The sequence below is a fragment of the Clupea harengus genome, chromosome 1 (genome assembly GCF_900700415.2).
Source record: "Clupea harengus chromosome 1, Ch_v2.0.2, whole genome shotgun sequence".
Classification (NCBI taxonomy): domain Eukaryota; kingdom Metazoa; phylum Chordata; class Actinopteri; order Clupeiformes; family Clupeidae; genus Clupea; species Clupea harengus.
Window position 1 is genome coordinate 7,313,142 of NC_045152.1, and position 25,816 is coordinate 7,338,957.

The 25,816-nt window shown below is 43.3% G+C and overlaps 2 protein-coding genes across 3 annotated transcripts; one reads left to right on the forward strand and one right to left on the reverse strand.

Moving 5' to 3' along the window:
* Positions 1–7,209: 7,209 nt before the first annotated feature.
* znf598 (zinc finger protein 598) lies at positions 7,210–17,957 on the forward strand. 2 transcript variants are annotated; one of them, XM_031566021.2, is made up of 12 exons: positions 7,210–7,540; positions 8,651–8,757; positions 8,903–9,032; positions 9,167–9,378; positions 9,810–10,045; positions 12,159–12,270; positions 13,677–13,849; positions 13,993–14,068; positions 14,197–15,083; positions 15,649–15,820; positions 16,352–16,496; positions 16,826–17,957. In XM_031566021.2, exons 1-12 carry the CDS (start codon positions 7,367–7,369, stop codon positions 17,192–17,194), a joined length of 2,793 nt encoding a protein of 930 aa, XP_031421881.1. In that variant the 5' UTR covers positions 7,210–7,366; the 3' UTR covers positions 17,195–17,957. The 2 variants fall into 2 exon arrangements, with proteins under 2 accessions (XP_031421881.1, XP_031421885.1); XM_031566025.2 differs by having other exon boundaries at positions 14,200–15,083.
* A 1,168-nt stretch (positions 17,958–19,125) lies between these two features.
* syngr3a (synaptogyrin 3a) lies at positions 19,126–25,694 on the reverse strand. Its single transcript, XM_012827164.3, has 4 exons — positions 25,455–25,694; positions 23,478–23,712; positions 22,584–22,729; positions 19,126–20,789 (listed from the first exon to the last, which is right to left on the reverse strand). Exons 1-4 carry the CDS (start codon positions 25,554–25,556, stop codon positions 20,589–20,591), a joined length of 684 nt encoding a protein of 227 aa, XP_012682618.1. The 5' UTR covers positions 25,557–25,694; the 3' UTR covers positions 19,126–20,588.
* Between the last annotated feature and the right edge of the window lie 122 nt (positions 25,695–25,816).

Consider the following 25,816-nt stretch of genomic DNA (forward strand, 5'->3'; position numbering starts at 1 on the left):
TACTATTAGCATAGTTTAATAACACTAGCATAGTTTATTATTATTATAATAATAATAATAATAATAGCATTGTTTAAAAACAGTTTTCCATTATTTTACCACTTTCTACTAATGTGTATTTTCTGGAAGTCAAATGTGGATAATTTGTAGAACATACAGCCTCAGCATCTTCAGTCATATATCATAGTGTGTTCATGCACGCCCATGCACCTCCTTTTGAGGAGAAAATTGATGTGGACAAAGGCCATGTAAGAGGAAGTGTGACTGTTCCCACTGTGTGTATTTCTTTATTCATTATTCGAACTGTTCTTTCTTTTTTTGTCATGCTATCAGATCTAAAGCCTTGTGTGATAGATTATTTTCAAACTATCTTGTCAGTGAAAATGAATTATCATTACCCTTGGGTAGTTTAATATAGTAGCAGTTGCAGGCAAGTCTACTGTAAGGGTTGGGATATCATACTTGTAACGAGTGATACCATCCTTGTACCAACAGATGACACATCACAGAGGCTTCCTGTCCTAAAGCAGCAGTGGGGGGCTTTCATCTAAAACTAGCAAGCTGACTACCTAAAAGCCAACAGACCTGCCTTATAAACACAGCACAACTGGCACTGATTTCATCTAATTAGTTTGCTAACTTATGGATTTTGGCTGTATAATTGGCAATGCCAGGGAATAAAAGCTGTTCTGACGTATTTGCAGGGTTTCTGACCCAGATGATACAACTTCACAGTGGCTACTGGGAACAACAGAATGCCATCAAAATTAATTTGAGGATGTTACTGTTACTTGTAACTGTAAATACATGCATAATGTGCCTTTAAAAAGAGGTCTAGGGGATGTCAATCACAGTGACGTTCACACACGTTCACAAGTCCTAATGTACATATACAGTACATGCGTAAATGACTACACAGGTTAATGACATGCATATGGTAGACTCATTAGAACTTTCTGATCTCTTCGGAACTCCCCCTGAGGGAGCTGCATGGGATTCTGGGATGCTGTGGTAACCCCCCGAGGGGATAAGGGTGGGCTAGGGGCCTCTGCTGTAACCCAGGTGTTCACCGGGGGACCACAGCTCAAGCCTGCGCGCCAGCTGTTAGTGCCCTCAGAGGCTAAGAGTCCCCTCCCCAGCTGTCCCCTGGGTGCCCGCTCTGTGTGCCAGGTTTGAGCTTGCTTAGCGAATGTTGAACAGCCCCATGCTCTCTCCCAAAAAAAAAGGAATGAAAGAAAGAAGGGAAGAAATAAAGGAAAATTATTTGATGTTATCAAAGGTTGTCTGAAAAAGAATTGTATTAAATGACCACAGCAAGAGGTCACATTTTGTTATTAATATTCATGTCCAACTTGTAACCTTTCCAGGCCATTTCTTAAAGCGCTCAAGAGATAATCACTAGTGTTCTGCACATCAGATACCCCAATGCTCCTCTAATCAGCTCCTGTTGTCATTTCCCATGTGATAAATCATTCATCATTTTTCTCCCTCAGATGCTCCCCCTAGGAACTGCTGTCACACCATAAGGTGCAAGCCCATACTGGTGCAAGCACACACTGCTCTTTCTGGATGTTCTCCCACCAGCTCCATTGGAGAGTCAAAGGCAAAGTTCTTCTGGAATCTTTAACATAAACGTTAGAATGGAATGACAGTACGTTTACTAGCTTGTATGTGCAAGTGCGTGTGTGTGTGTGTTTGTGTGTGTTAATGTACCGAAGCATGAGCGCACTGTAAGGCCCGTCTTTGATGTGCTGCTGTGTGGGAGGTCTGCTCCACACAATACCTCATGATTTCGTACTTGGTTTCCCTCTCTTTTTCCTCCCTCCCCCTGCAGCTGAAGTGCCCGTGCATCCTTCCTCCCCAAAGAGCACCTCTCCAAACATGTAATGATAACGCTGATTTTAATTACCTCCCATGACTGCTGGGCTTGTGACTGTCTGCCGCACGGTGGGGGAGATCTTTTGGACTTATCTCAGGGAACACCTGCGTGCATCTCTTCCCCCCCCCCCCCCCTTTCTCTCTTTCTCTCTCATGAGGCAGATGTGGTTCAGCCAGCCAGTTGATGTGTGAATATGAAGTGAGAAGGATCAAAAAAGGGAGATAAATAAAAGTGCTCAATTGTAATTACAATCATACAATGCCAGCATATTCCACAACTCAAATCTTTTTGACCCTCCCACCCCAAATCCATTGTATGCACACCTGCTCAACTCGATCAGTAGCACAGGCGGCTAGCCAAATCAGATGGCATTTCATGGAATCATGGATGGTTTCTGCTGTTACCCAGAGGGGCAACATTTGGGAGAAGCATTCTCTGTCTTGTCGTCGTGACTACAGCACATCATACTACTTCACATTCACATCAGCAGCAGAAGACAGTTGTGAAGACAAGTTGGGGAAAGGTTGGGTTGTGTGTGTATGTTCAGCTAGCACCTAGCAAACTGCTTGTAGCATTTATCAGGGTTACCAACTCTCAGGCTTTTGCTGTGAGACGCACGCTTGTATGTCCTGTGTCATGCTAGCATGAAAAAAATTCTATTGACTTTAATGCACCTCACACTAATAAATTCACCTGTTCAGGTTAATCACACCATTTCTCACACCAAGTCAGCCTTAACAGTTGACACCTCTGGCTGTATTGTTTTGTGCGCGTAGGGAAATGTAAATGCCGCAGTTTGAGCAGAGCTTATTGGTGAAGATGTCTCACGCCAATGCTGTTGCTGTTTTTTTTTCTTCGCAAAGAGGCAGAATCACACAGCTACCAGCTGGAGAAGAAAGGAAGCCATGAAGGGTCAAAATGCACCGACGTCACTCCCGTGATCCTGGCGCAGCGGGACGGCACAATGCACAAACACACTTCTCCTGTGGGACTCATTAGGCTCAGGCAGCGGTTCATTAAAGGGTGTGTGGGGGGTTTGCGCAGTAGCAATTGTGTTTGTGGTTGTTTAACAGCTTTTTGCCACACCGCCGCCTCTTTATTGCTGACACTCGGCTTGCGGTAAGAGAGGTTGGCCGTATCACGCGCAACCAAACAGGCTTCACACCTGCACCTGAGAGGCCAACTGTGGCTGTGGGTTTATTGATACTGTAAACACCATTGAGCCTGATTAGCCAATGCAGCTAACCTATAGCGGGTAGGTAAACAGAGATGCAATCCAATAGGACACTTGAGGGATATATGTGTCAGATGTTTTCCATGTATTAGTATCTCTCCATTTGTGAATGGAGTGTTTTTTATAATACTGTTGAAATAGAAATTATTCCTTTAACTTCAAGTCAGCTGAAATCTTTATACAATCCTTCTCTTGACTTCAACATGTCATAAGTAGATGCAAGCATTCAATGTCTTTAAAAAACGATGTATAAAAAAAACACTGTATAAAACAGACGTCAATCAATTTACAAATGACCATTATCTATGCTTGACCGCTGATTACTTGTTCTTGGATGCTGCAATGGTATTGGGTCATACCCAATCCATAAGAGCAACTGAAGCTATGGAAGAGTCGATGAGATGAACATTCTAAATTGAGTGCTATATGGATGTGCCGTGACCAGATTGCTGGAAGGCCTTCAAGCAAAGAATGTCACGCCAGCTTTAAGAGTGTGAGAGGGGGAGGGAGGAAAGGGAACGGACTAGTTCCACCAATGGTGAGAGACTTTGTGGGCGGGTTAAGCCTCCACATGTCAGTCACGGTTTCAGTTGGACAGCTGCTGATAGTCAACTTGAAGGAAAGCTGTGTTTGCACCATGCTCTGACAACTGAGGACCACAACTGGAAGTGGTCTGAAAAGGTAGGAACCTCAGGGCAGTTATGCAGAGATGGCAGAGAAGAGAAGAGTACAGAAGAGAAGAGAAGAGATGAGAAGAGAAGAGAGTAGTTTGTAACCTCACTTTGAGCTGTAGAATAAACAGTAAAGGATGCCATGTGCACATGTGTAAGTGCACACACATCTGTGTGTGTGTGTGTGTGTATGTGAGTGTGTGTGTGTGTGCGTGTATTTATAAGCTGCTACAGGCCAAGAGATGCCTTGGGCTATCGCCTTTCTGCTTTAATGACCTCACACTTGTGTGGCTCCCAACTGACCCCTCGTTCCCTCACCACCAGCACTCCCCTTCGCCCCCTCTTCACAACCTTTCACTGGATGAAATCAAACATCCACCTCACAGAGAGACGTCACTGGAGCCACAAAGGCCTACAGATGAAAGAGGAGTGGAGTTGTTTGTTTTGTATGTGTGTGTGTGTGTTTGTACGTGTACATGTGTGTGTCACAGAAAGATTGAATGAGAGAGGTGGAGAGAAGGAGACAGGGAAGATGACAGACTCATTCATCACAAGAAATAGGAACATTAAGCAAGAACAGATAGACAGATTGAGAAGCATGGCAGAGGCAGAAGAAGAAACACCAACTTAAAAAAGGGACATACATAGTTATTCAAAACCAGATATGCTAAGACAATTTTATTCTTTTGACGCTATATAAATTAAATTAAATTAAGAGAGAAAGGGCAAAGGAGAGAGGGATTCTGGGGCCTGAATGGAAGACAGAGATATTGGTATAGACAAAGACAGAGTGAGAGATAAAGAATGTGTGTGTGTGTGTGTGTGTTAGAGAGAGAGAGAGAGAAAGACAGGAACATAGCAACAGCAATTGACTGGCATTAACCTCTGCTACTCTCTGTGTGACTGCAGCATAGGGAACTTTAATGAGGTGCAGCAAGCACCAAATAATCACCGAATGCACACGTGTTAGTGAGGTAAAATCACCACACAAAAGGTAATGGTGGAGCCCAAGTCGTCAACTAGTGTGTGTGTGACGGCGGCGGGGGGACTCTTAAATGTGGCTTGGCTCTGAGATAGAGCAGCGCCACAATCAGTCACTTTCACCCGGCAAAACCAGGGATCCAATTCTGCTTCCTGTCCCCTTCGAGTGCTCTTTGATGAGTCAGTCACACAAATTTGTAATGTATCAGATCATGATAAGGACACACACGGCACAAAAAAAATCCATTCTCTTTCATCCTTTCTATCTTTCTCGTGCCTTCTGAGCACACCGAGGGGCTAAGTCGGTAAAAGATAGAGCAAATCCCCACTTGGAGCCGACGCATAGGAGAGGGAGGAAAGATGGTGGCAGTAGCCAGCTTTCCCACAGAAAAAATGCTTTCCTGTCCCCTTTCCTCTCCTCTGATTCAAACCCCCCCCAAAACAACACCAAGAGCCAATGTTGAGCTGCGAAAAAAAAACATAACGCATGTCCACAAATACAAAATACAAATATTATGTGACATTATCCTCTCAGCCAAGGGGGCCAAAGATGCACCTCCCACCTCCGGGCTGCAGAGCCACTTCTGGAGTTCTGCTCATGCCCGAGGACTCACCCAGGGGTCAGTCACAACATGTTTGCTCATCTCCATCACTGCAGCCTCTCATGGGGCTTTTCTAGCTAGTGATATCTATTTGCCTCCTCTGTTGTTTTAGATCTGAATTAGATCTGAGGGGCTTTCTATAACACTGGTTTAAAAAAAGAATTATGGCAGTGTATTTGGAATAGGATTGTGGGGTGATAAAGATGGCCCTAATCGCTAGCAAACATCAAATGCTGAAATGTAGTAAACATTCAAGACCATTAACGCTTAAGAAACCATGAAGGCTGCTGGACATTGGCAGTGGTATGATATTCAAATCTTAATGCATTGTAATTGGCCGTTGTTTAATGGAGGAGGACACAGTTAGCATTCTCTATGTTACATGAAAGAGCCTAATGAGACAGGGACAAGGAGTGATCTTATCACAAACCCTGAGTATCGCCATGAGGCGTCAGCCTGCCATCTAGTGGCGGAACAATGAAATGTTGACATGAGAGGTAAAGATGAACAGGGCATTAGAGTTGCTTATTTTCAGGAACCACCATTAGTATGTGAAACATTTCTAGGAATGATATGTTGTTTATCAGTTAAGTTGACATACATCTGGTTTCATATTTACTTTGGGGTGTCGTGAGCTGACTTGAGCTAACAGGCACCATTAGTGAACCTGCTTACACTCAAATAAATCCTCTTTCTCAAATGCCCAAATATACTGGCTAAGATCATGAATCTCATTATATGTGTGAATCTCTTTATCCACTGCTCCCCTCACTGATGTCAGAAGAGGGACAATATTTGTAGAGATTGAAGATCTAATAGGAGGGGGCATAGGAATGGACTCCTCAGTGGCCAAAAGTCGCATTTGCTGGTGCCTTAGTCGCTGAGCTGTCAAATAGCAACCTGAGCTGCTGTATTGGCACAAATTTTCACAAATTCAATCACACTGCAATGCAAAATGCAATGCAACTCACTGCTGAAGACAGGTGGGTCAACACAACAAGACAAGAACAAATAAAAACCTGATCAAATCATGGACTAATACACTGGCTATGAACTACATTTATGGGTGAATTCTGGAATACTGAACAAAACATGGGTCTAGAAATGAGAACAGGAATACACTGCAGCTCTAACATAAGCCAGCCATACTCAGAGAATGTATGGCTCTGAGTATTGGCCAACTGGATATTTCTGTCAGAAGACTTCCTGGTTCCAAAGAAAAAAATCCTGGATCTGGGTTTTGGTACATCTCTATGTCATGAAGTGGACAGCCCACCTTCTCCAGTCCCTGCTCGTGAGTGTGATTCTCATTTTCATTTGCTGATCAGTTACAGTTACTGGGGGTACATTTTCCCAGTGCATTTTAAGTGAACATGGAAGAATATGCCAAATGAAAATAATATGACTTTATGACATTTACAGAAAAATCCATGGAACAAGGACTTAAATACTCTTATGTGACTTACCTCCAGGTAGAAGCCTGCAGGAATAAAATACTGTGGGCACCTGGAAACACACCTCAGCATAGAATATGACATGATAATTTGTGTCAATTAATTTTTAACCATGTAGGCTATGTGTTGTCTTGTTTATTTATGCATTGGTTTAAATTACTTTACCATGTCCAAGTGATTGACCTGTGAGCGTTATTTTATCGATTTCCCCAAACCCCATTTATTCTCGTGTAGAGATTTCTTTTTAATACACCGGAATTTGCAGAAATGCTAATCTGCAGCATACAAAATGACAACGACTGTTACTTGCACACTCCCACCACCATCTACTGACAACTTCCTCTGAGACAGTCCGAGAACCATTTCACCCACAATGCATCGGCACATGCTGTTACGTAAACAGGTGCATCGTCGTCAGCCACCCTCCCAACACAAACTTAGCGTAACTAGCCAACAACGCAATCTTGAGAGACCTCACATTCTCGGGTTTTCACCGCTAATACAAGTCTGCAAACCTATACATTCGTAATTCGTGCCTTTATATCATGGAATCAACATCTATGAAAGAAACCGAACGCACGTGTGTGCTCTGCTGTCAAGATATCGACATTTTCGCTTTAGGAAAATGTGATCACCCGGTGTGCTACCGTTGCTCAACCAAGATGAGGGTGCTATGTGAGCAAAAATACTGCGCCGTGTGCCGGGAGGAACTTGACAAGGTTGGTAACGAGCTAACTATCTGTTTATGTATCTTTATCTGCTAATCGTTATAAAGGCCTATTGTTTAGACATGTCTAACTGGACTTCTAAAGCACAAGGTTACTTTATAGTGTGTTTGATGCTAATGGTAGCGAAGTAGCTAGCGAGTTATCCCTAGCTGATGTTTGGCCCACTTAGCCAGCTGGCTAACGTTAACGTTGCATAGCAAATTGACAGCTAGGATTGATAGCTTTACAGCTAGCTTTATTAGTTCTCGATACTTATAACAGTTGCAGTAAATTGAGATAATACGCAGCAACTTGATCATTTATGTGAAGTTCCAAGTATTGGTTGGCATATTTAGACACGCACTGTCAGCTATACAAACTTGGATCGCTAACAGTTCTATCTAGCTGTATAGCTAGTTACCATTGCTAGACCTATGCAGCTCCATTTCTAACATTAGCCACACGTACGTGGTTTATTGCTCTGTTTATTATGTTGTTGTGTAGCCTAGGTGGTTCATATTTTGTTTTGTTCTCCCGAACATTCCAGCGTAACCAAAACGACATGTGATTTCGTTTGAATGACTGATTGTTTTCGTTTGAATGACTGAGATTTTGGTGAGCTAGCTGACACAGCCAGCTATCTAGCTAGCATAGGTAGTCAATTTCACCGAGTGGCTGGTTGTAGGATTATGCAATCCCTTGTAGTAAAATTACTTAACAACCAGGTTAGGTTGTTGTACAACGTGTCATTTCTTACATTGCCTTCAGCTGTTCGTGTGTACATGATAACGTCAGTCAGTCACATGGGAACGGCGAGGTTGGAATGGAAATGTGAACTCAGATAATTGCTTGTCTGTCGACCTGTTTTCTGTTTTATGTATGCGGTATATAAACTTCTCAACTGAGCGACTTTTTATCCACAAGAAAATAAAAAATATAGGCCTACCTCTACAGAGATAGCTTCAGTGGTGACAGTAACGTTATAGTGGAAGTGTTTTTTTTTTTTTCTTGGAACACCAGATATTGGGTAATCAGCGATTGTGGATGTTAGGGTATCTGGGCTTACTGACAGATGTTCAAATATCAATCCGAACATTTAATTTTCCTACGTTTATTTTCCAGGTTATTTTTGTCAAGAAACGCCAACCTTTTTTATCACTTTCAACTGATCAGCTCCAGTGTGAGAATGACATCTATTTCAGTGATACCAAGATCTATGCACAGTATCGGTAAGTACAGTTGTGCAACATTTCTTTGTTAAATTATGGTACTGATGATTATCATGGGTATAACTGATTCATTGCTGTGTTCTGTATGCCATATGCTATGTGTGCTAGTGTCTGACATACTGGTATTTCTCATTTCCCATGTCAGGCGGATTTTGCTATCCGAGTGTCCACAGTGTCGGGAACCAAAGGTTTTTTCTAAATTTGAAGAGTTGGAACAACACATGAGAAAACAGCATGAACTATTTTGCTGTAAAATCTGTGCCAGGCACTTGAAGGTAATATACTTGTGATGTGTTTTCTTTATTATGAATTTTTGTATTGTTGTTTCTGGGCTGTGATGAAATATGTGTCCTCTTGTGGCCACATGGGAAGGTTGTCATTTGAAGCTGTTTCGGTCACATCTCCCCAGATATTTTCATATGAGAAAAAGTGGTACAATCGCAAAGACTTGGCTCGACATCGAACGCAAGGGGACCCAGATGACACATCCCACCGAGGTCACCCCTTGTGTAAATTTTGTGACGAGCGCTACTTGGACAATGACGAGCTCCTCAAACACCTGCGGAGAGATCACTATTTCTGCCATTTCTGCGATGCAGATGGAGCCCAAGAGTACTACAGGTTAGTAAAGTGGAACTCCTCGGTGCATATCGAATTTTTGCTTAAGGCACTATTCTACTCCATGGTCGCATGCAAGATATATGTACTCCTTTACATGTGTGTTGCACTCCTGTAGCTAATCTATGATAGCCATGGGCCAGTAATAGGGCCAGTAATGGTAAGGACAGATATTTCAGGCAACGTGAGCAGGTGTACTCTAGGTACAGGAACCTGGAGTAAAGTATTGAAGCATCTCTAAAACAACAGATCAGAGCAGAATGGATGTATTTAACAATAATTCCTGAACATGCTCTTAAGTAATTGTCCCACTAGCAACACCAAACTGATGGACTACAGACCCCAGGAGTGCCTTTGTGCAATGTGGGTGCCAGCTATAGTGTATGAGGCTCTTGAGCTGTAAAGAAGTGGTTAAAACTAGTTCCTTTCCACAGCGATTATCAGTACCTCATGGAGCATTTCCGGGAGAGCCATTACCTTTGCGAGGAGGGCCGCTGCAGCACAGAGCAGTTCACTCACGCCTTTCGCACTGAGATCGACTACAAAGCCCACAAGGCTGGAGCCCACAGCAAGAACCGGGCCGAGGCTCGCCAGAACCGGCACATCGACCTGCAGTTCAGCTATGCCCCTCGCCAGCAGAGGAGAAATGGTGGAGATCCTAACAGAGATGGTGAGAAGAACCGAGTTGGTTGATCTGTTTTGACGTTTTTTCATTGGTTGCACCTGGGTGTGCCTGACATTTAGACCCCATGCAGACGAAGCCTAGTTTGCCTGAACCCGGGTTCATTTTTCACACATATCAACTTTTTAAATCGCGTGCACATGAACCCAGCGAATCCGATTGACTCAGCTGTAGTACATCCCCCACGCCTGTTGGTGGCGCTTTGGTGCTACAGACAACTGAAGAAAACGGAGAAGAAGACAGGAGCATGCTATCAAAGTAACATATGACAGTAGTTGAGCTCCAACTAGCAACGTTTAGCTTAGCCGCGTAGCCTACATTTAATCTGCACAGTAACACATTATGGTGGTTTATAAAATCAGTGGTAAGAGCAGACTGTAGGTTAAGCGAAAAATTATTATATTTGTTATTGATAATAAAGAGTTTAGAACAGTGCAACAAAGCAATGTGCAACATGACATGTCTGAGTTGTTTAAATGCCTGTGCTTTATGGAGATGCTGAGCTTGAGCACGAGAGACCACAATGCAAGTGCTGTGGATCCTGAATGTTTCATGGTTTACAATTGCAAATGTAGGCTATTGTTGAGGGCTTTGTCCTTCACGTACTGTAGGCTACCTCTCAAGTAACGTTAGCGCTAGCTAGTAGCTATCGCTATCGTTGTCTGACAGGACTAAAGCTAACGTAACATTCATCTGTTTAGAAACTTCCGTCTATAATAAAAAATCTTTTCACTATGATTTGCTCATATAGGCTATTGCTGACACTTTTAAAAACTGGTTTTTGAAAAATAGTCTGATGCAAATAGATTAAACAGTGATAGATTAAAGTGTGGCTTGTTAATGTCATCCCTTTCCTAACAACAGATTGATAGATACATTTGTATTAATCCCGTTAGGGAAATTCACGTGGAAAAGCAGCAAGGTAATAGGAAGAATTTTTTTTTTTTAACTGGAGAGCTGTTATAACTGGCTGCCACACTCACTGCGCCATGGCAACCCATTCAGTTATTAAATAATGCCGGTTGTGTCCATTGTTCTGGCTGGTCTAATGATGCGATCACGTGGGGCAATCCGATTAGGTATGCGGATAGCGTGCAGACGAACACCAACAGCAATCGGATTTCGAGTTTACTCACTTGGACCCCCGATTCGAGGAAGTGCGGATACAGTGCGTTCGTCTGCATGATAGGGCTATCCGGAAACGGGGTTCACCGGGTTCAGACAAACTAGACTCCGTCTGCATTGGGCCTTAGGAGGTCTGTCTCTGTGTTGTGTGTGTGTGTAGTGTTATTTTTGTTCCCCACCCACATTTTGCGACAGGGGCATCACCACAGGAAAGGCAAAGTAGGCCATTTACTGGGTCCCCCAAGCTGGAAGGTGCCCCCTGAGGACAGCCGATTGTTAGTCCACAGCCAAGACCGATTTCAAGGGGGTTTTCACGAAATTATGATTTTGTGTGGGAGATTACAATGACATCCCCTGTGGGATCCTCCTCATTCCAGGAGTTTCATAATTAGGCTACAGTGCAGCAACACTGTGAAATGCAACTATCGGTCCTAGTACTCAAAACGGAAGTGTAGGCGATAGGAGGGGAAGAAGAAAAACAAAACAGTGGTTAGTGAAAATCTGTTACTTTGACTGAAGTGCATATGGCAATCGTTTAATTTGTTTCTGCAGATAAATGGGTTGTCAGTTCTAACGACAACTAGCTAAACAGTAATTTAATAATAATGACTGTGCTGTTCAGCATGCTTGGTGTTTTGTAAGGAGTTTGCATTAACATTCTGGCTATTACAGATATTTTCTACAATGTCATCTGTTTTTAAACGTGTAAACGGCAGATATTGTATCTGTATTGGCTCACAGAGACAGACTGCCCAGGAATTCCAGGAAAACCATATTTCTTCTCATACCAACAGAATTCCGTAGTCATGTCAAGTCTGAGGGACATTTAAGTGCCTTTGGTGTCTGTATCTGATTGTCCATTGCTGTGGGATCGTGGGAGTATGGTGCCTTTAAAGAATGTTACCATCCCTGTCTGCAATGATAATTGATTTACTCTCCAGTTCACTGGCTGTCATTTTTTTTGCCTTTTTTAAAGGTCAAATTGGCACTGAGGATTACGAGGAGGTGGATCGTTTCAATAGACGAGCAGGCCGAGGACGAGCCCCAGGAACACAGCAAAATATGAGGAAGAGCTGGAGATACAACCGGTAAAAACTCAGTCCCACTATATATACCACTGGAACAGGTTGCACAGTCCATTTGCACAGAACATTTTATCAATAACAAAGTGTTCCTACCAAATAAAGAGCTCTCTGATTGAGGGCTTAAAGAGGACCTATTATGCTCATTTTCAATGTTCCTCATTTTATTTTTGAGGTCTACTAGAATAGATTTACATACTTCAATGTTTCAAAAACACAATGTTTTTTCTCGCACTCTACATCTCTATTCACCCTGTCTGAAATGCACTGTTAAAGCTCTTGTGTCTTTAAGTGTGTTTGCTTTTGATCAGCTAGGTGGGTACAAATGTGTTACGAGATTGTGTTATCTTGTAACAAAGGAAAAGGGCCGGAATTTCAACAAGGCATTTCAGCTGAGAAAAATGCTGACCGTTTACATTCACAAAAATCTATATAACACCCTAAAGGAATGGGGGAAAAACAGAGAAGCATAATAATACGTCCTCTTTAAGTGGAACAGTCTATTCCCTCTTGGTGTTTATACTAAGATGTCAAGCTAATTTAATTCCTAAAAACTAGAGAAGGATGTTTAGTAGACATCCCAGCTAGGATGGTCCAGGACAACACCTCATTAAGCAATGGATTTATAATTCCATTGAATTACTCGATGCCCCGTCTGAGATTAAGGGTTTTTAATGACATTAATTGTTGTGGTGGCTTAAGCGGTATGAGACATATAACAAAGCCTTCTATCATGGAGCAGCTCAGATTTTTAGAGTACTCATAGGTAGGGCTGAACGATTAATTGCATTTGCGATTTAATCGCGATATGATAAAACGGCCTTTTTTTTTTTTTTTTTCTTCTTAAGATGGTACATTTTGAACAGAGTGTTTAAAAAGTGCATGCCTTGTGTTTATTCTTACCATTACTTTGTTTAAATTACTTAGATGCACAGTGGCAAAGCCACCGATTGGTTGTTCTTGATTCTGTAATGAGCAGTTAAATAAAAATGTAAAATGTGGGAAATAACATTTACACTAAATGTATCTAATATTGTGTTGGTCATATTTAAATCATTCATTACGATTTGTTGGGGAAAAAATTGAGGATAAAATAAAAAAAATCGCATATTAAATCACAATCGCAATATTGGGGGAAAAGAATCGCAATTTGATTTTCCCAAATCGTTCAGCCCTACTCATAGGGCAAATATGCACCCAAATTCTGTCTATTGCCAATTATTCTCAGCGGGTTGCCCTGCTCTGCCGCATTTGCCGTTGGCCATACATAGTAAATGCATGGTGACTGGTGAGCGCAGGATTTCCTCATGCATGACTGAAGGTGTCATGTAGTTGAGCTGTAGTGCACGCTGCAATGGAAAAGCACTGGTGCAGCTGGTCGTGCATTGAGGGCTTTTGCTGTGTACATGCAGAGAGGAGGAGGAGAGGGAGATGGCCGCCGCACTCCAGGCCTCACTGGCCACCCGAGGACCGGAGGAGCGAGGGCCCCCTCCGGACAGAGGCCCGCAGAAACCCCGAGAGAGGGTAGACCCAGAGGAGATGAGAAACGCCAGAGGCACTGCAAAACTGCCCAGTGAAGCACAAGGTGACGACTGAGAGAATCCTAGTTGAACCCGTGACCTGTAGAACACTCTGTACTTTTTTTTTGCCTGTCTTGGGAAATCATTTGCTCCCTGATCCTTTGACTTTCATGCATGGAGTCATTCTTTCTTGTTTTGTTTTTTTCAGGTCGACCAGCGGTAGGAAACATTGCACTTACAGGAGGTGACTTCCCTGTTCTGGGGAACCCTCCGCCTGGTACAAGGTAAGCATGGACGCTGCTTGGCATAGCTTTGTGCCGCTCTTGCTTTGGTGATAGGATCACAACACATGACATGATATGACATGCTCTGTTTCTCCACCTCACCGCTCTCTCGCTCTCCCTCTCGCTAGCAGCTCAATCAAACCTGCTCCAGTCAATCTGAAGGAGGATGATTTCCCCAGCCTCTCTACCGTGAAGCATTCTTCACCGATGACTCCCGCCTACAGTGCACCACCCCGAAGCAAGTCATCCTTCCAGGAGGAAGACTTCCCAGCCCTCATCTCCAAAATCAAACCCAGGAAACCGCCCGAAAGCACGCGGTCGGCATGGGCCAATGCCGGAGGCAAGCCGGCGGCGCCCAGCAAAACCCCCAGCGCTCCCCCTGTGTCTGCCCCCATCTCCTTGAGTGGCCCTCAGCCCCTCATGCCCTCCTCCTCGTCATCCTCTTCCTCCTCCTCTTCATCCAAACGCAAGAAGAAGCTTGGTACTGCCGAGGGTCCCAAAGCCGCCACCCTGAAAGTCAAGTCACCGTGTTCGTCGGACGAGGACGATCCCCGGCCGGGCAAGACGGTCCAGAAGGTCCAGCCGGTGCCCACTATGCTGGACATCTCCTCGCTCCTGACGGTGAAGGCCGGCGCGGTCCCCCAGCCCAGCGCCAAGGTGGGCAAGAAGAAGAAGCTGTCCGCCCCCGCTTCCTCCGGTGCTCCCGGGGCTCCAACCGACCTGGGCGAAATGGCGTCCAGTGCTGCTCACAAAGAGAATGTACCGCAAAGCAAGCCGCCGCCGGACACCAGCGCCCCCAAAGCTTCTGCACTGAACCCCAACACTCCAGCGGGGGTGCCCAAGTCAAGCGCTCTGATGAACGGCTACACGGAATGGACCGTGGTGCAGAACAGCGGCCATGTGATGGCCCCGACCGAGCAGCCTCCTCCTGTCAAACCACTGCCAGCGTCAGACCCGGCACCCCTTCCTGTGGAAGAGGATTTTCCCGCCCTCATCTCCAAAAAGCCTCCACCTGGTAGTGTACCCCCCTTTTTGCTCTTTGTGATGAGTTAAAAGGATAGGTCACCCCAAAAACGATGGCATCCTGCTTGATCATTTATTTGGTACTGCACCGACAAGCAGGCCAGTTGTTATTTCCCTGCACATAATAGTCCTTCTTCCAGTGTGCCCCATTGTCCTCATTGTTAGCATTGGTTAGAATCATGCAACCCCTTCATGGAACTTTCTGTACTTTTGTACTTCAGTTTACCAGATGATTAATAGATGTGATGTTTTCAACAGTTTTGAACACAAAATACCAGTTACAACGGTGGTTTAAAGGGAGTGAAAACTGAAATTGAAAATTGAGTGCAGTTTAGTACAGCCCGTATGGAACTTATCGGCTGACACTTGGTATCAGAATTAGCCGGCAAATAAATGTCATTGGCGCAGACCTAAGGAGTTTCATAGGACGCCATCAATATTCAGTTTGTCAGTGAGTGAAAAGACCCAATTAACTGTTCTGATAAAGGCTGAGTGTAGCGGCTTTTCCCTTGTTGTGGGTGTATGCTGATGGTGTGCTGATTTTTCTTCCCCCTCAGGATTCAAAAGCGCCTTCCCCTTGAAGAGTGCCCACACTGGGCCCCCGCCTCCACCGCCAGGGCTGGGGGGTGTAGCAGCCATGGTCACCAAACCTCCTCCTGGATTTACAGGCGTTCCTCTGAACAGTAATGTTGTGGAGCCTGCTCCTGCTCCTGCTCCTGCTGCCAATCGGTGTGTGAACCCTGTTTGCTTTTTGGCTCCTCAAAAATGGTCGTCTTGTTTTATTCACACTTGATTTACTTTATTTTACGTAATCAAAAAATATTTGCACCAGAGTTGAACCAGAGATCATTTATTTTCCAAACAAGAATTACCCGACCACAGAGTAAAACATGTGGGCTTGGATGTAATGCTAAAGAGTTAGGCCAGTATATATAAATTTCATCTAGCTTTCATAGATTTTTTTGTGTCTGGTATAGTTGGCCACAGACTATGTTCTTGAAATGGATCCAGTCATGGTTTTCCATAGAGAGCTGCTTAAACATGACACACGTGTAGGCCTGGAGCTGCCACTGTTGTGTCAGACACATAGTGTAGCTAAAGCCATGAATAGTTCCAGAACCTTTCCCACCATCCCAACAGAATACGTAGCCTGTGTAAAATAGTATAATAATTTTTCAAAGCAGTCTGTAAAAGGGTTTGACTAGCCACATATATATATATATATATTTAATTCAAGTTATGTATTTGTCTTTTCATCAGACCAACACAGTCTCTCGGGACCTACCTCAGACCTGAGAATTTCCATAAGAGGAACATGGACCTGATTCAGTCTATTAAAGTCTACCTTCAGGATGATGAGTCAAAGTTCAACGAGTTTAAGAATTACTCTGGCCAATTCCGACAGGTAACAAACACCTCCATTCATAAAGATGACCCTAGTTGTCTGAAAAGTTTTGAAAAGATTTAAGAAATGTGTCTTGCCTACAGTGTGTTCCTTTAGAGGTTTGGTTGCATATTGCATCATATTTTCATCATACTGAACTGCAGTGATGATTTGTTTAAAAAAAAAAAAAAACCTACAGGTGTGTGTGTGTGTGCACACCCTCCTAATAAGAGATTGTTTTTTTTTAAGAAGACCGTACCTCTGATAGTTCCTCAGTTAAGCTGGTTCCTGTGAAGTCAATAGTGCGCACTAACATAGGAACGTGCCTCGCTGTCTTGCCCCCTTGTTAGGGTGTGATCTCAGCAGCCCAGTACCACAAGAGCTGCCAGGAGCTGCTGGGCGACAACTTCAACAGGGTGTTAAACGAGCTGCTGGTGCTGCTGCCGGACACGCACAAGCAGCAGGAGCTCCTCACTGCCCACGGGGACTTCAAGGCCCAGGAGAAGCAGCAAGGCGGGGCCGCCAAGGCCAAGAAGAACAAAAAGAAGACGGCCTGGCAGACCAGCTCTCCCAGCCTGGGACCCGAGCTGGACTGCCAGGTCTGCCCCACCTGTAGGCAGGTGCTGGCCCAGAAGGACTTCAACTCCCACAAGACCTTACACATGGGGGGAGACGACGACTTCCCCTCTTTGCAGGCCATCAGCAAGATCATCAGCTAAGTCTTTGCCTGCGCTCACATGCACAGCCACAGCCACAGCTACAGCTACAGCCACAGCCAGCTCTGTCTGCTAGTCCAGATGACCGGAGCAACTCCAGCGTGTTTTATGAGGCTTGAGAAGAATGATTGATTGATTGATTGAGTGCTTCTACCAGTGAGGGTGTGATGTTGGTGTGAGAGTGAGTGGGGAATGTGAGCCTGTGTTGGAGCCTGGGAAATGTAGGCCCTATGTTACAGATACCTGACCAGTCCAGGGTACTCCATTTCCCCTTCCAAACACGCAGGACTAACACTTTTTGTTATTTAAGCAAGACGAGTCATTACTTGAACATTTTTGAGAGCTAATGCAAGTAATCTGTAATTTTTCTAAAGCCCGCATGGTTTAATCGATGCTAATCTTGCTATTTGCATCAGGGGCTGGATTTTAAACAGGGGAATTTGTCACCCAAATGTTATTAGTTTCGAACGAAAAGGGTGGCAAGATTAGCTGGTTGTTAATTTCAGTCCTTAAGTCTTTTCAATTTGCTTCCATTGATTTTTTTTTTTTTCTTTTCTTTTCTAAATATGTTTAATTTTTGAAAGAATTTTATCAAGTTTGCCTTTTGGGAAAACTAATGTATTTATTTAAGCATTTTCCCCACCTGAACACGATCATCCCTCACTACTCACTCAGTACATTAACTGACAACAATTGAAGCGGTTACGTCATGTGAACAAAAAAAAATGCAAACAATTAAAAGGCGTAAAAACACGAAGAGGAAAAAGCTGTCAAGTCTCCAAACTGATTCAGACTGATTACTTTCTTTCAGATGTCTTGTTGGAAGTGAATTCAGAAGGAATAGATGTAGAATGCTTGTTTAACACTTCATGCCTTTAACTACAAAGTCTATATAGACATATTCTTGCACTGGTCAATGTCACTGTACTGCTCTGGCTGCTGTGGCTCATATCTTTATCCACAGAGAATAGCCATTCTGTCATCAAGTATTTAGTACACGTGAAGCTCTCAAAGGGAAAATGTTCAGTCATGCACTCCTATTTGAAGAGCAAGTATCATCCATATTAAAAACCGTTTCGCTCAGGATTAGAATCCGTCTTGCCGCAGTGCTTACACACCAGTCATATCTTCATGCACCATTGAAGTATGAATAATAGGGGCGAGTAAGGTTAGTCAAACAGTTAGTCTTTTCTCATAAATAAGTATGAAGCTCTCCTCTGTCTGGGCCTGTTCTTAAACACTCATTGGACTGGCTGTGTGGAGGCAGCTTTTTTTTATAATAATAATAATAATAATAATGCATTTTATTTGTAACGCACTCTTCATTCCAAAGAATCTCCAGAGCCAACGTATTTATTACTGTGTTTTGTTCATTAGTTGACGTCTTGTTCTCAGTGAATGTCTCCTTTGTACGTCGCTTTGGATAAAAGCGTCTGCTTAATTACTAAATGTAAATGTGTAGTGTACTAGCTGCCCTGCTTCAGGTACAAAGATCTCTTGAATGCCTGACCAACATATTGCCACACTGCTGAAGATGCAGTTAAGCAGTAGTGTACCAAAATAGCATCTTGCATAGGAGTGCAGTTAAAAGTGCTTGTGTGTCTGTGCATGTGCGTGAGCGAGTGTGTGTGTGAGCGAGAGAAAGAGGAAACGGGAGGGCATTGAGGTATCATCAGAAACTAACAAACTCATCAAAAACAAGTTTTTTTTTATTTCCATGATGTCAGACAACTGCAGTCCAAAGACATTCAGTTTGAAAACAATACGTCTTCTATGAACAGCATTTACAGACAAGATGGGCCATCACGCCTGTGGATATTATGTGGTACAAAATAAAGAGAGAACAAACGAGAGAGAGCTGTAAAAAAATTGGTCCATGAAGCATTTTAACAAGAGTGCAGTGTTAGGACAGGAAACACGAGACCCTACTCAGATTCACAAACGTACTCCATTTATAATGTACTGTGTTACAATCAGTTACTTTGTGTACATTGGCCTATCTCAGAACATAGATACATTGGAGATGATCTACCACATATTAGACTAAGCACTGATGACTTACCAAAACGCCTTTTGAAAATTACACCCATCTGAAAAATCTCATCTTTTTAGGGAAGCAAATGTGTCTCTGATCAGCTTGTCTCTAGTCAAATAATGATCTTCACTGGGTTGAACTTCGAAGACGGGGCCTGTGTTGAAGCGTCATAGTGAATTAGCCTAGCTTGCTCAATCTGAAGAACTTGCGCTATTTTGCTGCATTGAATTGAGCAAGGATAAATCAAATGAAATGTTTCAAATACTGCATGCATCTTCACCATATTTGTAACTGTACAGTTTACCGGGAGCGCACAAACGGTAACAAAAGGCAGAGTCTTGAGAGAGTTAAAGAGTAAAACTAACCTCCTTTCAGTGTGTATCAGCTATACTTCTGTTTCATATCTGGGCTATGACGCCTCAATACTTAATACTAAGCCCCTACTAGACACTGGTTCAGACTGCCCTCTCATGTCCACTGACCACCACTGTACAGAGACAAAAGTAAAACTGAGCTCCCTTGAATTCCCACACAGGTCTACTGTAAGCACAAAAACTGCACAAATGTTTTCACACGGAAAAAAATCCCAACACTGAACTTGCATGTCTACCTGTTGACACTGAATCACCCTGCATCACTTCATAATGGGCTACTCTGGAGCATCCGTGGGCCATTAGAACCCCCTTTGGAAGACTACTCATCACACACAGAAAAAAAAATATCTTCAAACAAATAGTTTGGCAGCTTTTGTAAACATATTCTTTAAAATGTATATAATATCTATAATTTGAGGACTGATTTAAGACAATTTGATAATTCTCTTTTTTAAATATATTGCACGTGACCACATGTCTACAGCATATGGAAACCTAGTAGTTCAAGATGTCCTGATGCATGGCACTTCATGTGTATAAGTTTTGATACATGCAACACAAATAATATCCTCTCCCAACACCTACAGGTATGAACACTTGAAAGAACATTGTACCACACATCATAAATACTTCCTTTTATACCAGGTCAAATTAATTCCACTTTGCTCTGAGGTCTGAAGCTGTCAGAGAGACCCTTTGATGTGGGTGCGATGTGCAGCGTGTTTATATATATATATATATTTTCAGGTACCACCTAGCATAGCAACGCAGAACTACCTAAAACAGATCAGGATGAAAGTTGACACCACGATCGAAAAAAACCCTGCACAGAGGATCACAGCACAGCACTACCTATGAACACTGTTACACCACCTTGGTCGGGTGAGCCACCCATCCCCCCCCCCGCCCCCCTTTCCCCACCCAAACTTCCCCTTGACACAGACACATTTGGACCTGCTCCACTTTGATGCTGCTGAGTCTCCATCCACTAGTAGATGGGCACCTGGTAGGGGGCGGTAGAGTCCAGGTTCTCGGTGAAGGGGGGACTCTGGTAGGTGTCGGTGGTCTCAGCCCCGGTGCCGGCAGGGTATGGCTGGATGGTGGCGTTGCCGTCCAAGTGTTCCGTGGTGAAGAGGCTCATATCCGTCCCCAGGAGGAACTTCTGCACGGCCCGTACAGTCAAACCAGCCTGAAGAATGAGAATGCGTGGAAGTTTTGTTTAACAGTCAAGGTGTGCTATAAGACTACACGTATTTAGTTATTTCACTCATCACTGCCTGTGGTATTATATTTTGTCACTACAATGTAGGCATCTGGAATTTGAATGTATGGTGCTGGGAGTGACGTGTGGTTTCAGGGGAAATCTGATGACATGCAGTATACTTTATAAATAACTTTTGAAAGTAAAAATCTATCCACTTACAGACTGTGATTTGTATTTGGTTGATATTTGAGCTCAACAGCCATTCACACAATCAACATCCCTCCCTTCTTTGCTCCTGTAACACCACGTCGATTGGCTAGGATTGTTTACACCCGAGATTTTTTTTTACGCAAACTAAATGACCACTAGGACAAAAAGTGTATGGGATTAGAATCACGGACTGCACCTTTAAGGGCAAAAAGAGACGGTAAGATTCTTGCTACGACATTCAGTATTCAGCAGGCAGGTGGAAGGAGTGAACTGACTGAGAGGGTGTTGCACACACTAGGAGTGAACTGACTGAGAGAGGGTGTTGCACACACTGTTGGTTGCTGCCCCTCAGGCTTCAAAGTAAGAACATCATGATCAGGTATCTGGACCCTAAGACCTAAATTAAGTGAACAATCAGGAGCTGCGATCACAGGGATCACAGATCGCCCTCCTGTCAACATATTCCTTCAAATTACATATTTCCTTGAATTATCTCATCTGTTGTCCTTGGTTATTCATTTGGTGGGATTTGCAACCCAACGTCCCAAAAATCCACCAATACATTATTTATAATGTATAAATGTGCTACAGTGCTGTGGGCTGCCCCTCTGGCGCTGCTCTCTCCCCCACACCTGTGTGAATGTGTGGTGTTAATGAGTAATTAGTATCGGGATTCCTCCACACAGGTGTTTTTGGAGATCTCTGACCTTGTCTGCCTGAGACGGGTGTAGTCTTAACTGTAGTTGTACACAAACGGGCAGTGGAGCTGCACCCTATTCATAGCCTCTGGTGCACATGGGGACAAGTCCTGCGCTTCCCTTTCACCTCCGTTAGCCGCAATAGAAAACTGGAGTAGTGCTTTTGTGTGATCGCTCCCATTTCCCAGCGTCAGCCTCAAGTATGTGGAGCACTATTTTCCCACTAATGTAGTTCAGGTCTATGTGGCATAGATGGGCCATGATGTAATGACTTATTCTTAGCCCGAGGACGGCTCTTTTTCTGTCTTCCCCGTCTTTGTGTACTCGCCTTCGGAAGCCTGAGGCCTAAAGAGAACATCCGGATGTAAATAGACTGAGAGCAAACGGTAAGGTGGCTTGCTGGGTGTAGACACAGGTTTTTTTTTTTTTACCGCTTACGGATTAAGAGCAGCTGCAGTTGAGGGAATCTGATTCATTCATCAGTTTCCTCCAATTCACAAGTAGCGCATATAAATAGGTTTAGCTCTCCTGTTAGGCATAGCTACTTTCTACATGTAGTATGGATTGAGGCAAATGTCTCACAGCATCCAATCTGTGTTTTTGGCGTGTCTACATAGTCTACAAATTCCTCCTGTGAAACTAATCTCACAAAGGTCATAAGTTTCGTTTCCAGAGAATACAAACACCTAAACAATCATTGTGTGGTAAGTGCCTTCAGACAGACGCCTTATGGTTAGTGTTAACAAGGAAGTATTATTCTAGCAGTCGCACTACTAACAATGATTCACATTCTAATTATTCAAATATGGAAATTAACATAACAGATTGAACTGCTTTGGTGTTGATGTTAGTGTGACTTTGAGGCGCTCACCCAAGTAAAAATGGAGAAGAAGGAGAACGCGATGCCGGCGCGGGCAGCGTCGGCCCCCTGGTTCAAGGGCAGCTCGTCTGGAGTGGTGCGGCTCCACTGGTTAGCCAGGAAGCAAAAGCTGACAAACCACATGAACGTCCAGAAACCTGTAACCACAGAATAGCCTAGTTCAGTGCAGAACTGAAAAACAAATGTTGCCCATAACAACAGCGCAGGACAGCATAGCATAGCAACTAATTTCAGTCAGTCAGTCAGCCATTGTCAATTGTGACTCAGATTCTAGACATGGGTAAGGCCACTGGCTGACCTCATTCATTTCTGTGTTCATGTGTTTCAGCCTTCTGCAATCTCTCAAAATAAGGAATGTCTTGTTTTGAAAGGGAACCTGCGGAATACTGGTTCAGCAGTGGTGACTTAAAGGCCTTAAGCACAATATTTTAGGCACGATCATTTTTCCATGTAGGACAGTCATATTACGAGTTATGGCCAGTGCTCTGTTTTAACATAATTGTCCTTTTTTATTGTACTGTCTTTGATAGTGCATTCATAAGCACACACACACACACACACACACACACACACACACATTCATTTCCATTAGAAAAGCAAATGCATTAGACACAGCACACAAGCCAAGCCATGAACTGACAACTCTGATTTACAATCCCAACCCTTTCATGCGTGACAGCCCAATTCTGTTAGGAGGATGACATGTTGGTGTATATGTTTAACATATTTCAGAATGCTGTCTAGCAGCCAGTGTGGCTCCGAAGGAAGAAAAGTGGAACTTGAGGGTAGACACAAAAGTTCCCATTCAGTGGTCCATTCACACCACAGATACACCATGTTTCCCGCTGCTCTTATCTGACTAGAGGTCTGGGAGAGGTGCTTTACCTGAAAAGCCGATCTCAACCATCACTGCCTTCTTCCTGTCCTTGATGCTGCTGATCTGCTGGAACTTCATGTCCAAGAAAAGGAAGAAGAGGCATCCCAGGAAGGCTATGATGCCAGTGGTGATCCCGAAGTTGCAGGCATCGTTGTTCTTGTTGTAGACGCAGTACAGTCTCTCGCTCCCAATGTTGATGTAGCCCTCGTTCACGATAGACCCAAACACCACAATAGAGAAAATCTGCAAAGACGATGCAAAACTATTTGGGCTTGCAAAGTAGAGCAGAAAATATTTTATGAATAGCACTTGAGTCCATAGTGATCTAGGCCTAGTGATTATGTGGGTCTCACAATGGCAGTGTTCACTACATAAATACTTAGACATGGAAATACAGGAGACTGATGGGAAATGGGATGGCTGGAGATCACATGACACAGTTGATAGATGGACTGTTTGATGGATCCACATGGACGTGATGTGTCATCTGAAAGGCCAGTTTCAGTTGAGAAATCTTAGCTGCCCTCTTTTCATTATGTTGTAGCTAACTGTTATCTGCTAACAGTTTTAATGTTTTTAATGTATATTTTACCACCATGCTGGTGATCTGATGATAAAACTGCCTCAAACAGCATGACCAGTAGTGACTGTTAAGTACTAACTGGATCAGACTTTCTCTAAATGGTCTTACCAATTGTTAGTCTATTCATGTTGAAAATAATACTTTGTGAACCCATTGTATGCACATTAAACAGTCATCCTGCTACGGTTTCCCAAAAATACACTTAATTACAGAAAAGACAGGCCAAACTCCTGTTCCTAAGAATGCATGGGGGTCAGGGTTTTACTCAGGCTAAATAGGCCTGGTCATTTTTTCAGGTCATTAATTCCCTAAATATTACATTTCATGATCACAAATCCGAAATAAATTAGTCCTTATAGGAACCACATAGGCCCTACACAAAGGATTTATGATAGCATAACCTGAAAGAATTGGTTCTAGTTTCTAAGTTGTACTGTTCTGGAGCTAAAGATGCATGGAAGGCTTTGAAGTTTTGACCTCATTGTATTTGGTCACAAAGAACTGGAATATACAATTGCTTGCAAGCCCCTTTTGATATCTAACAATAGACAGAGTTGTACAGTATCAACAAGTGAAGAGATTCATATTCACTCACAGTCTTCACAGAAATCATAGCTACCTTTAACGGGCTCCCATACGTATATCAATAGACAAAATATTGGTTATTAGTGTCGTTGTGTGCAAAGAAAAAAAGATTAGGTTGCATGGGCGCAATCCACAATTTCTTATCATGGCTAAGCACACAAGGGACGTGTAACTAAGAGGAGCTTTTATACTGACATAACTAAAGATGGAAGGGGGGTCGGATAGGCGGGGATTGTGCCCTTCTTAGCCCTGATGTAAGCTTCAAGCAAACCAATTTCATGCAGAAAAACAACAATAACGAGATATTGTTATGATATTGCATATGGAGATATTATGATAGGCTATCATAAACGGCTATACGATTGGAATAGAAATCTGTAAATGTATTAAATAACCAAGTGTTTTGGTGGTATAATTAAATAAAAACATTATTAACTGTATTTTGTCGAAGGTAACCTAAAACCCAAGCATGATAAACGTTCCGAAATGGCCTAACATAATGCAATGGAAGAAAAATCGAATTCGATATAAGCATGCAGAATTGGGTGCTAATCATGGAAAATTAGCCAGACGAAATCAAATTAATTTTGAGATTTTTGATATATTTAACCCCTCAATAAGCTATTATGGAAGAGGAAAATGACTACAGGCCGAAATGAACAGAATATCGTTACGAGCGTCATTATTCGCGCTGTGAAATTTCAATTTAGAGCATCCATCAATAACAATATGGCTTGCACTTACCGTTAGATCTTTCCCTCAGTAAATATGTAAAACATGACAGATACGCCCCATAATGAAAAAAAAAAAACCTTACCCAGGCTACTAGTCTAAGGATTGTCGTCGGCTGTTGGATATAAGCGATAGGGTCGAAGACAGCCCCTGCTCTACCAGCGCCAAAGGAGCCTACTCCGTCCATCTTTCCTCTCGCTGCTCTTCAGGCTCCAGCCTTTGGTTTCCAGATAGGTAGGATCTGTTGTGCACACACCCCACTGCATGGCAGCGGCGTGCACCAGCCAGAAGACTTCGTGCACGATCTTGGTCTCTTTAGCAGCCTCTACTGACCACTTGACGATCACAGCAGGTCTGTGCAGATGATCTCTTCCTCGTGTTATAAAAATTAAGTCAGTTGTAGTGAATGAGTTACTTTTTCCAAAACTTTTTAAATGGAACTATGGC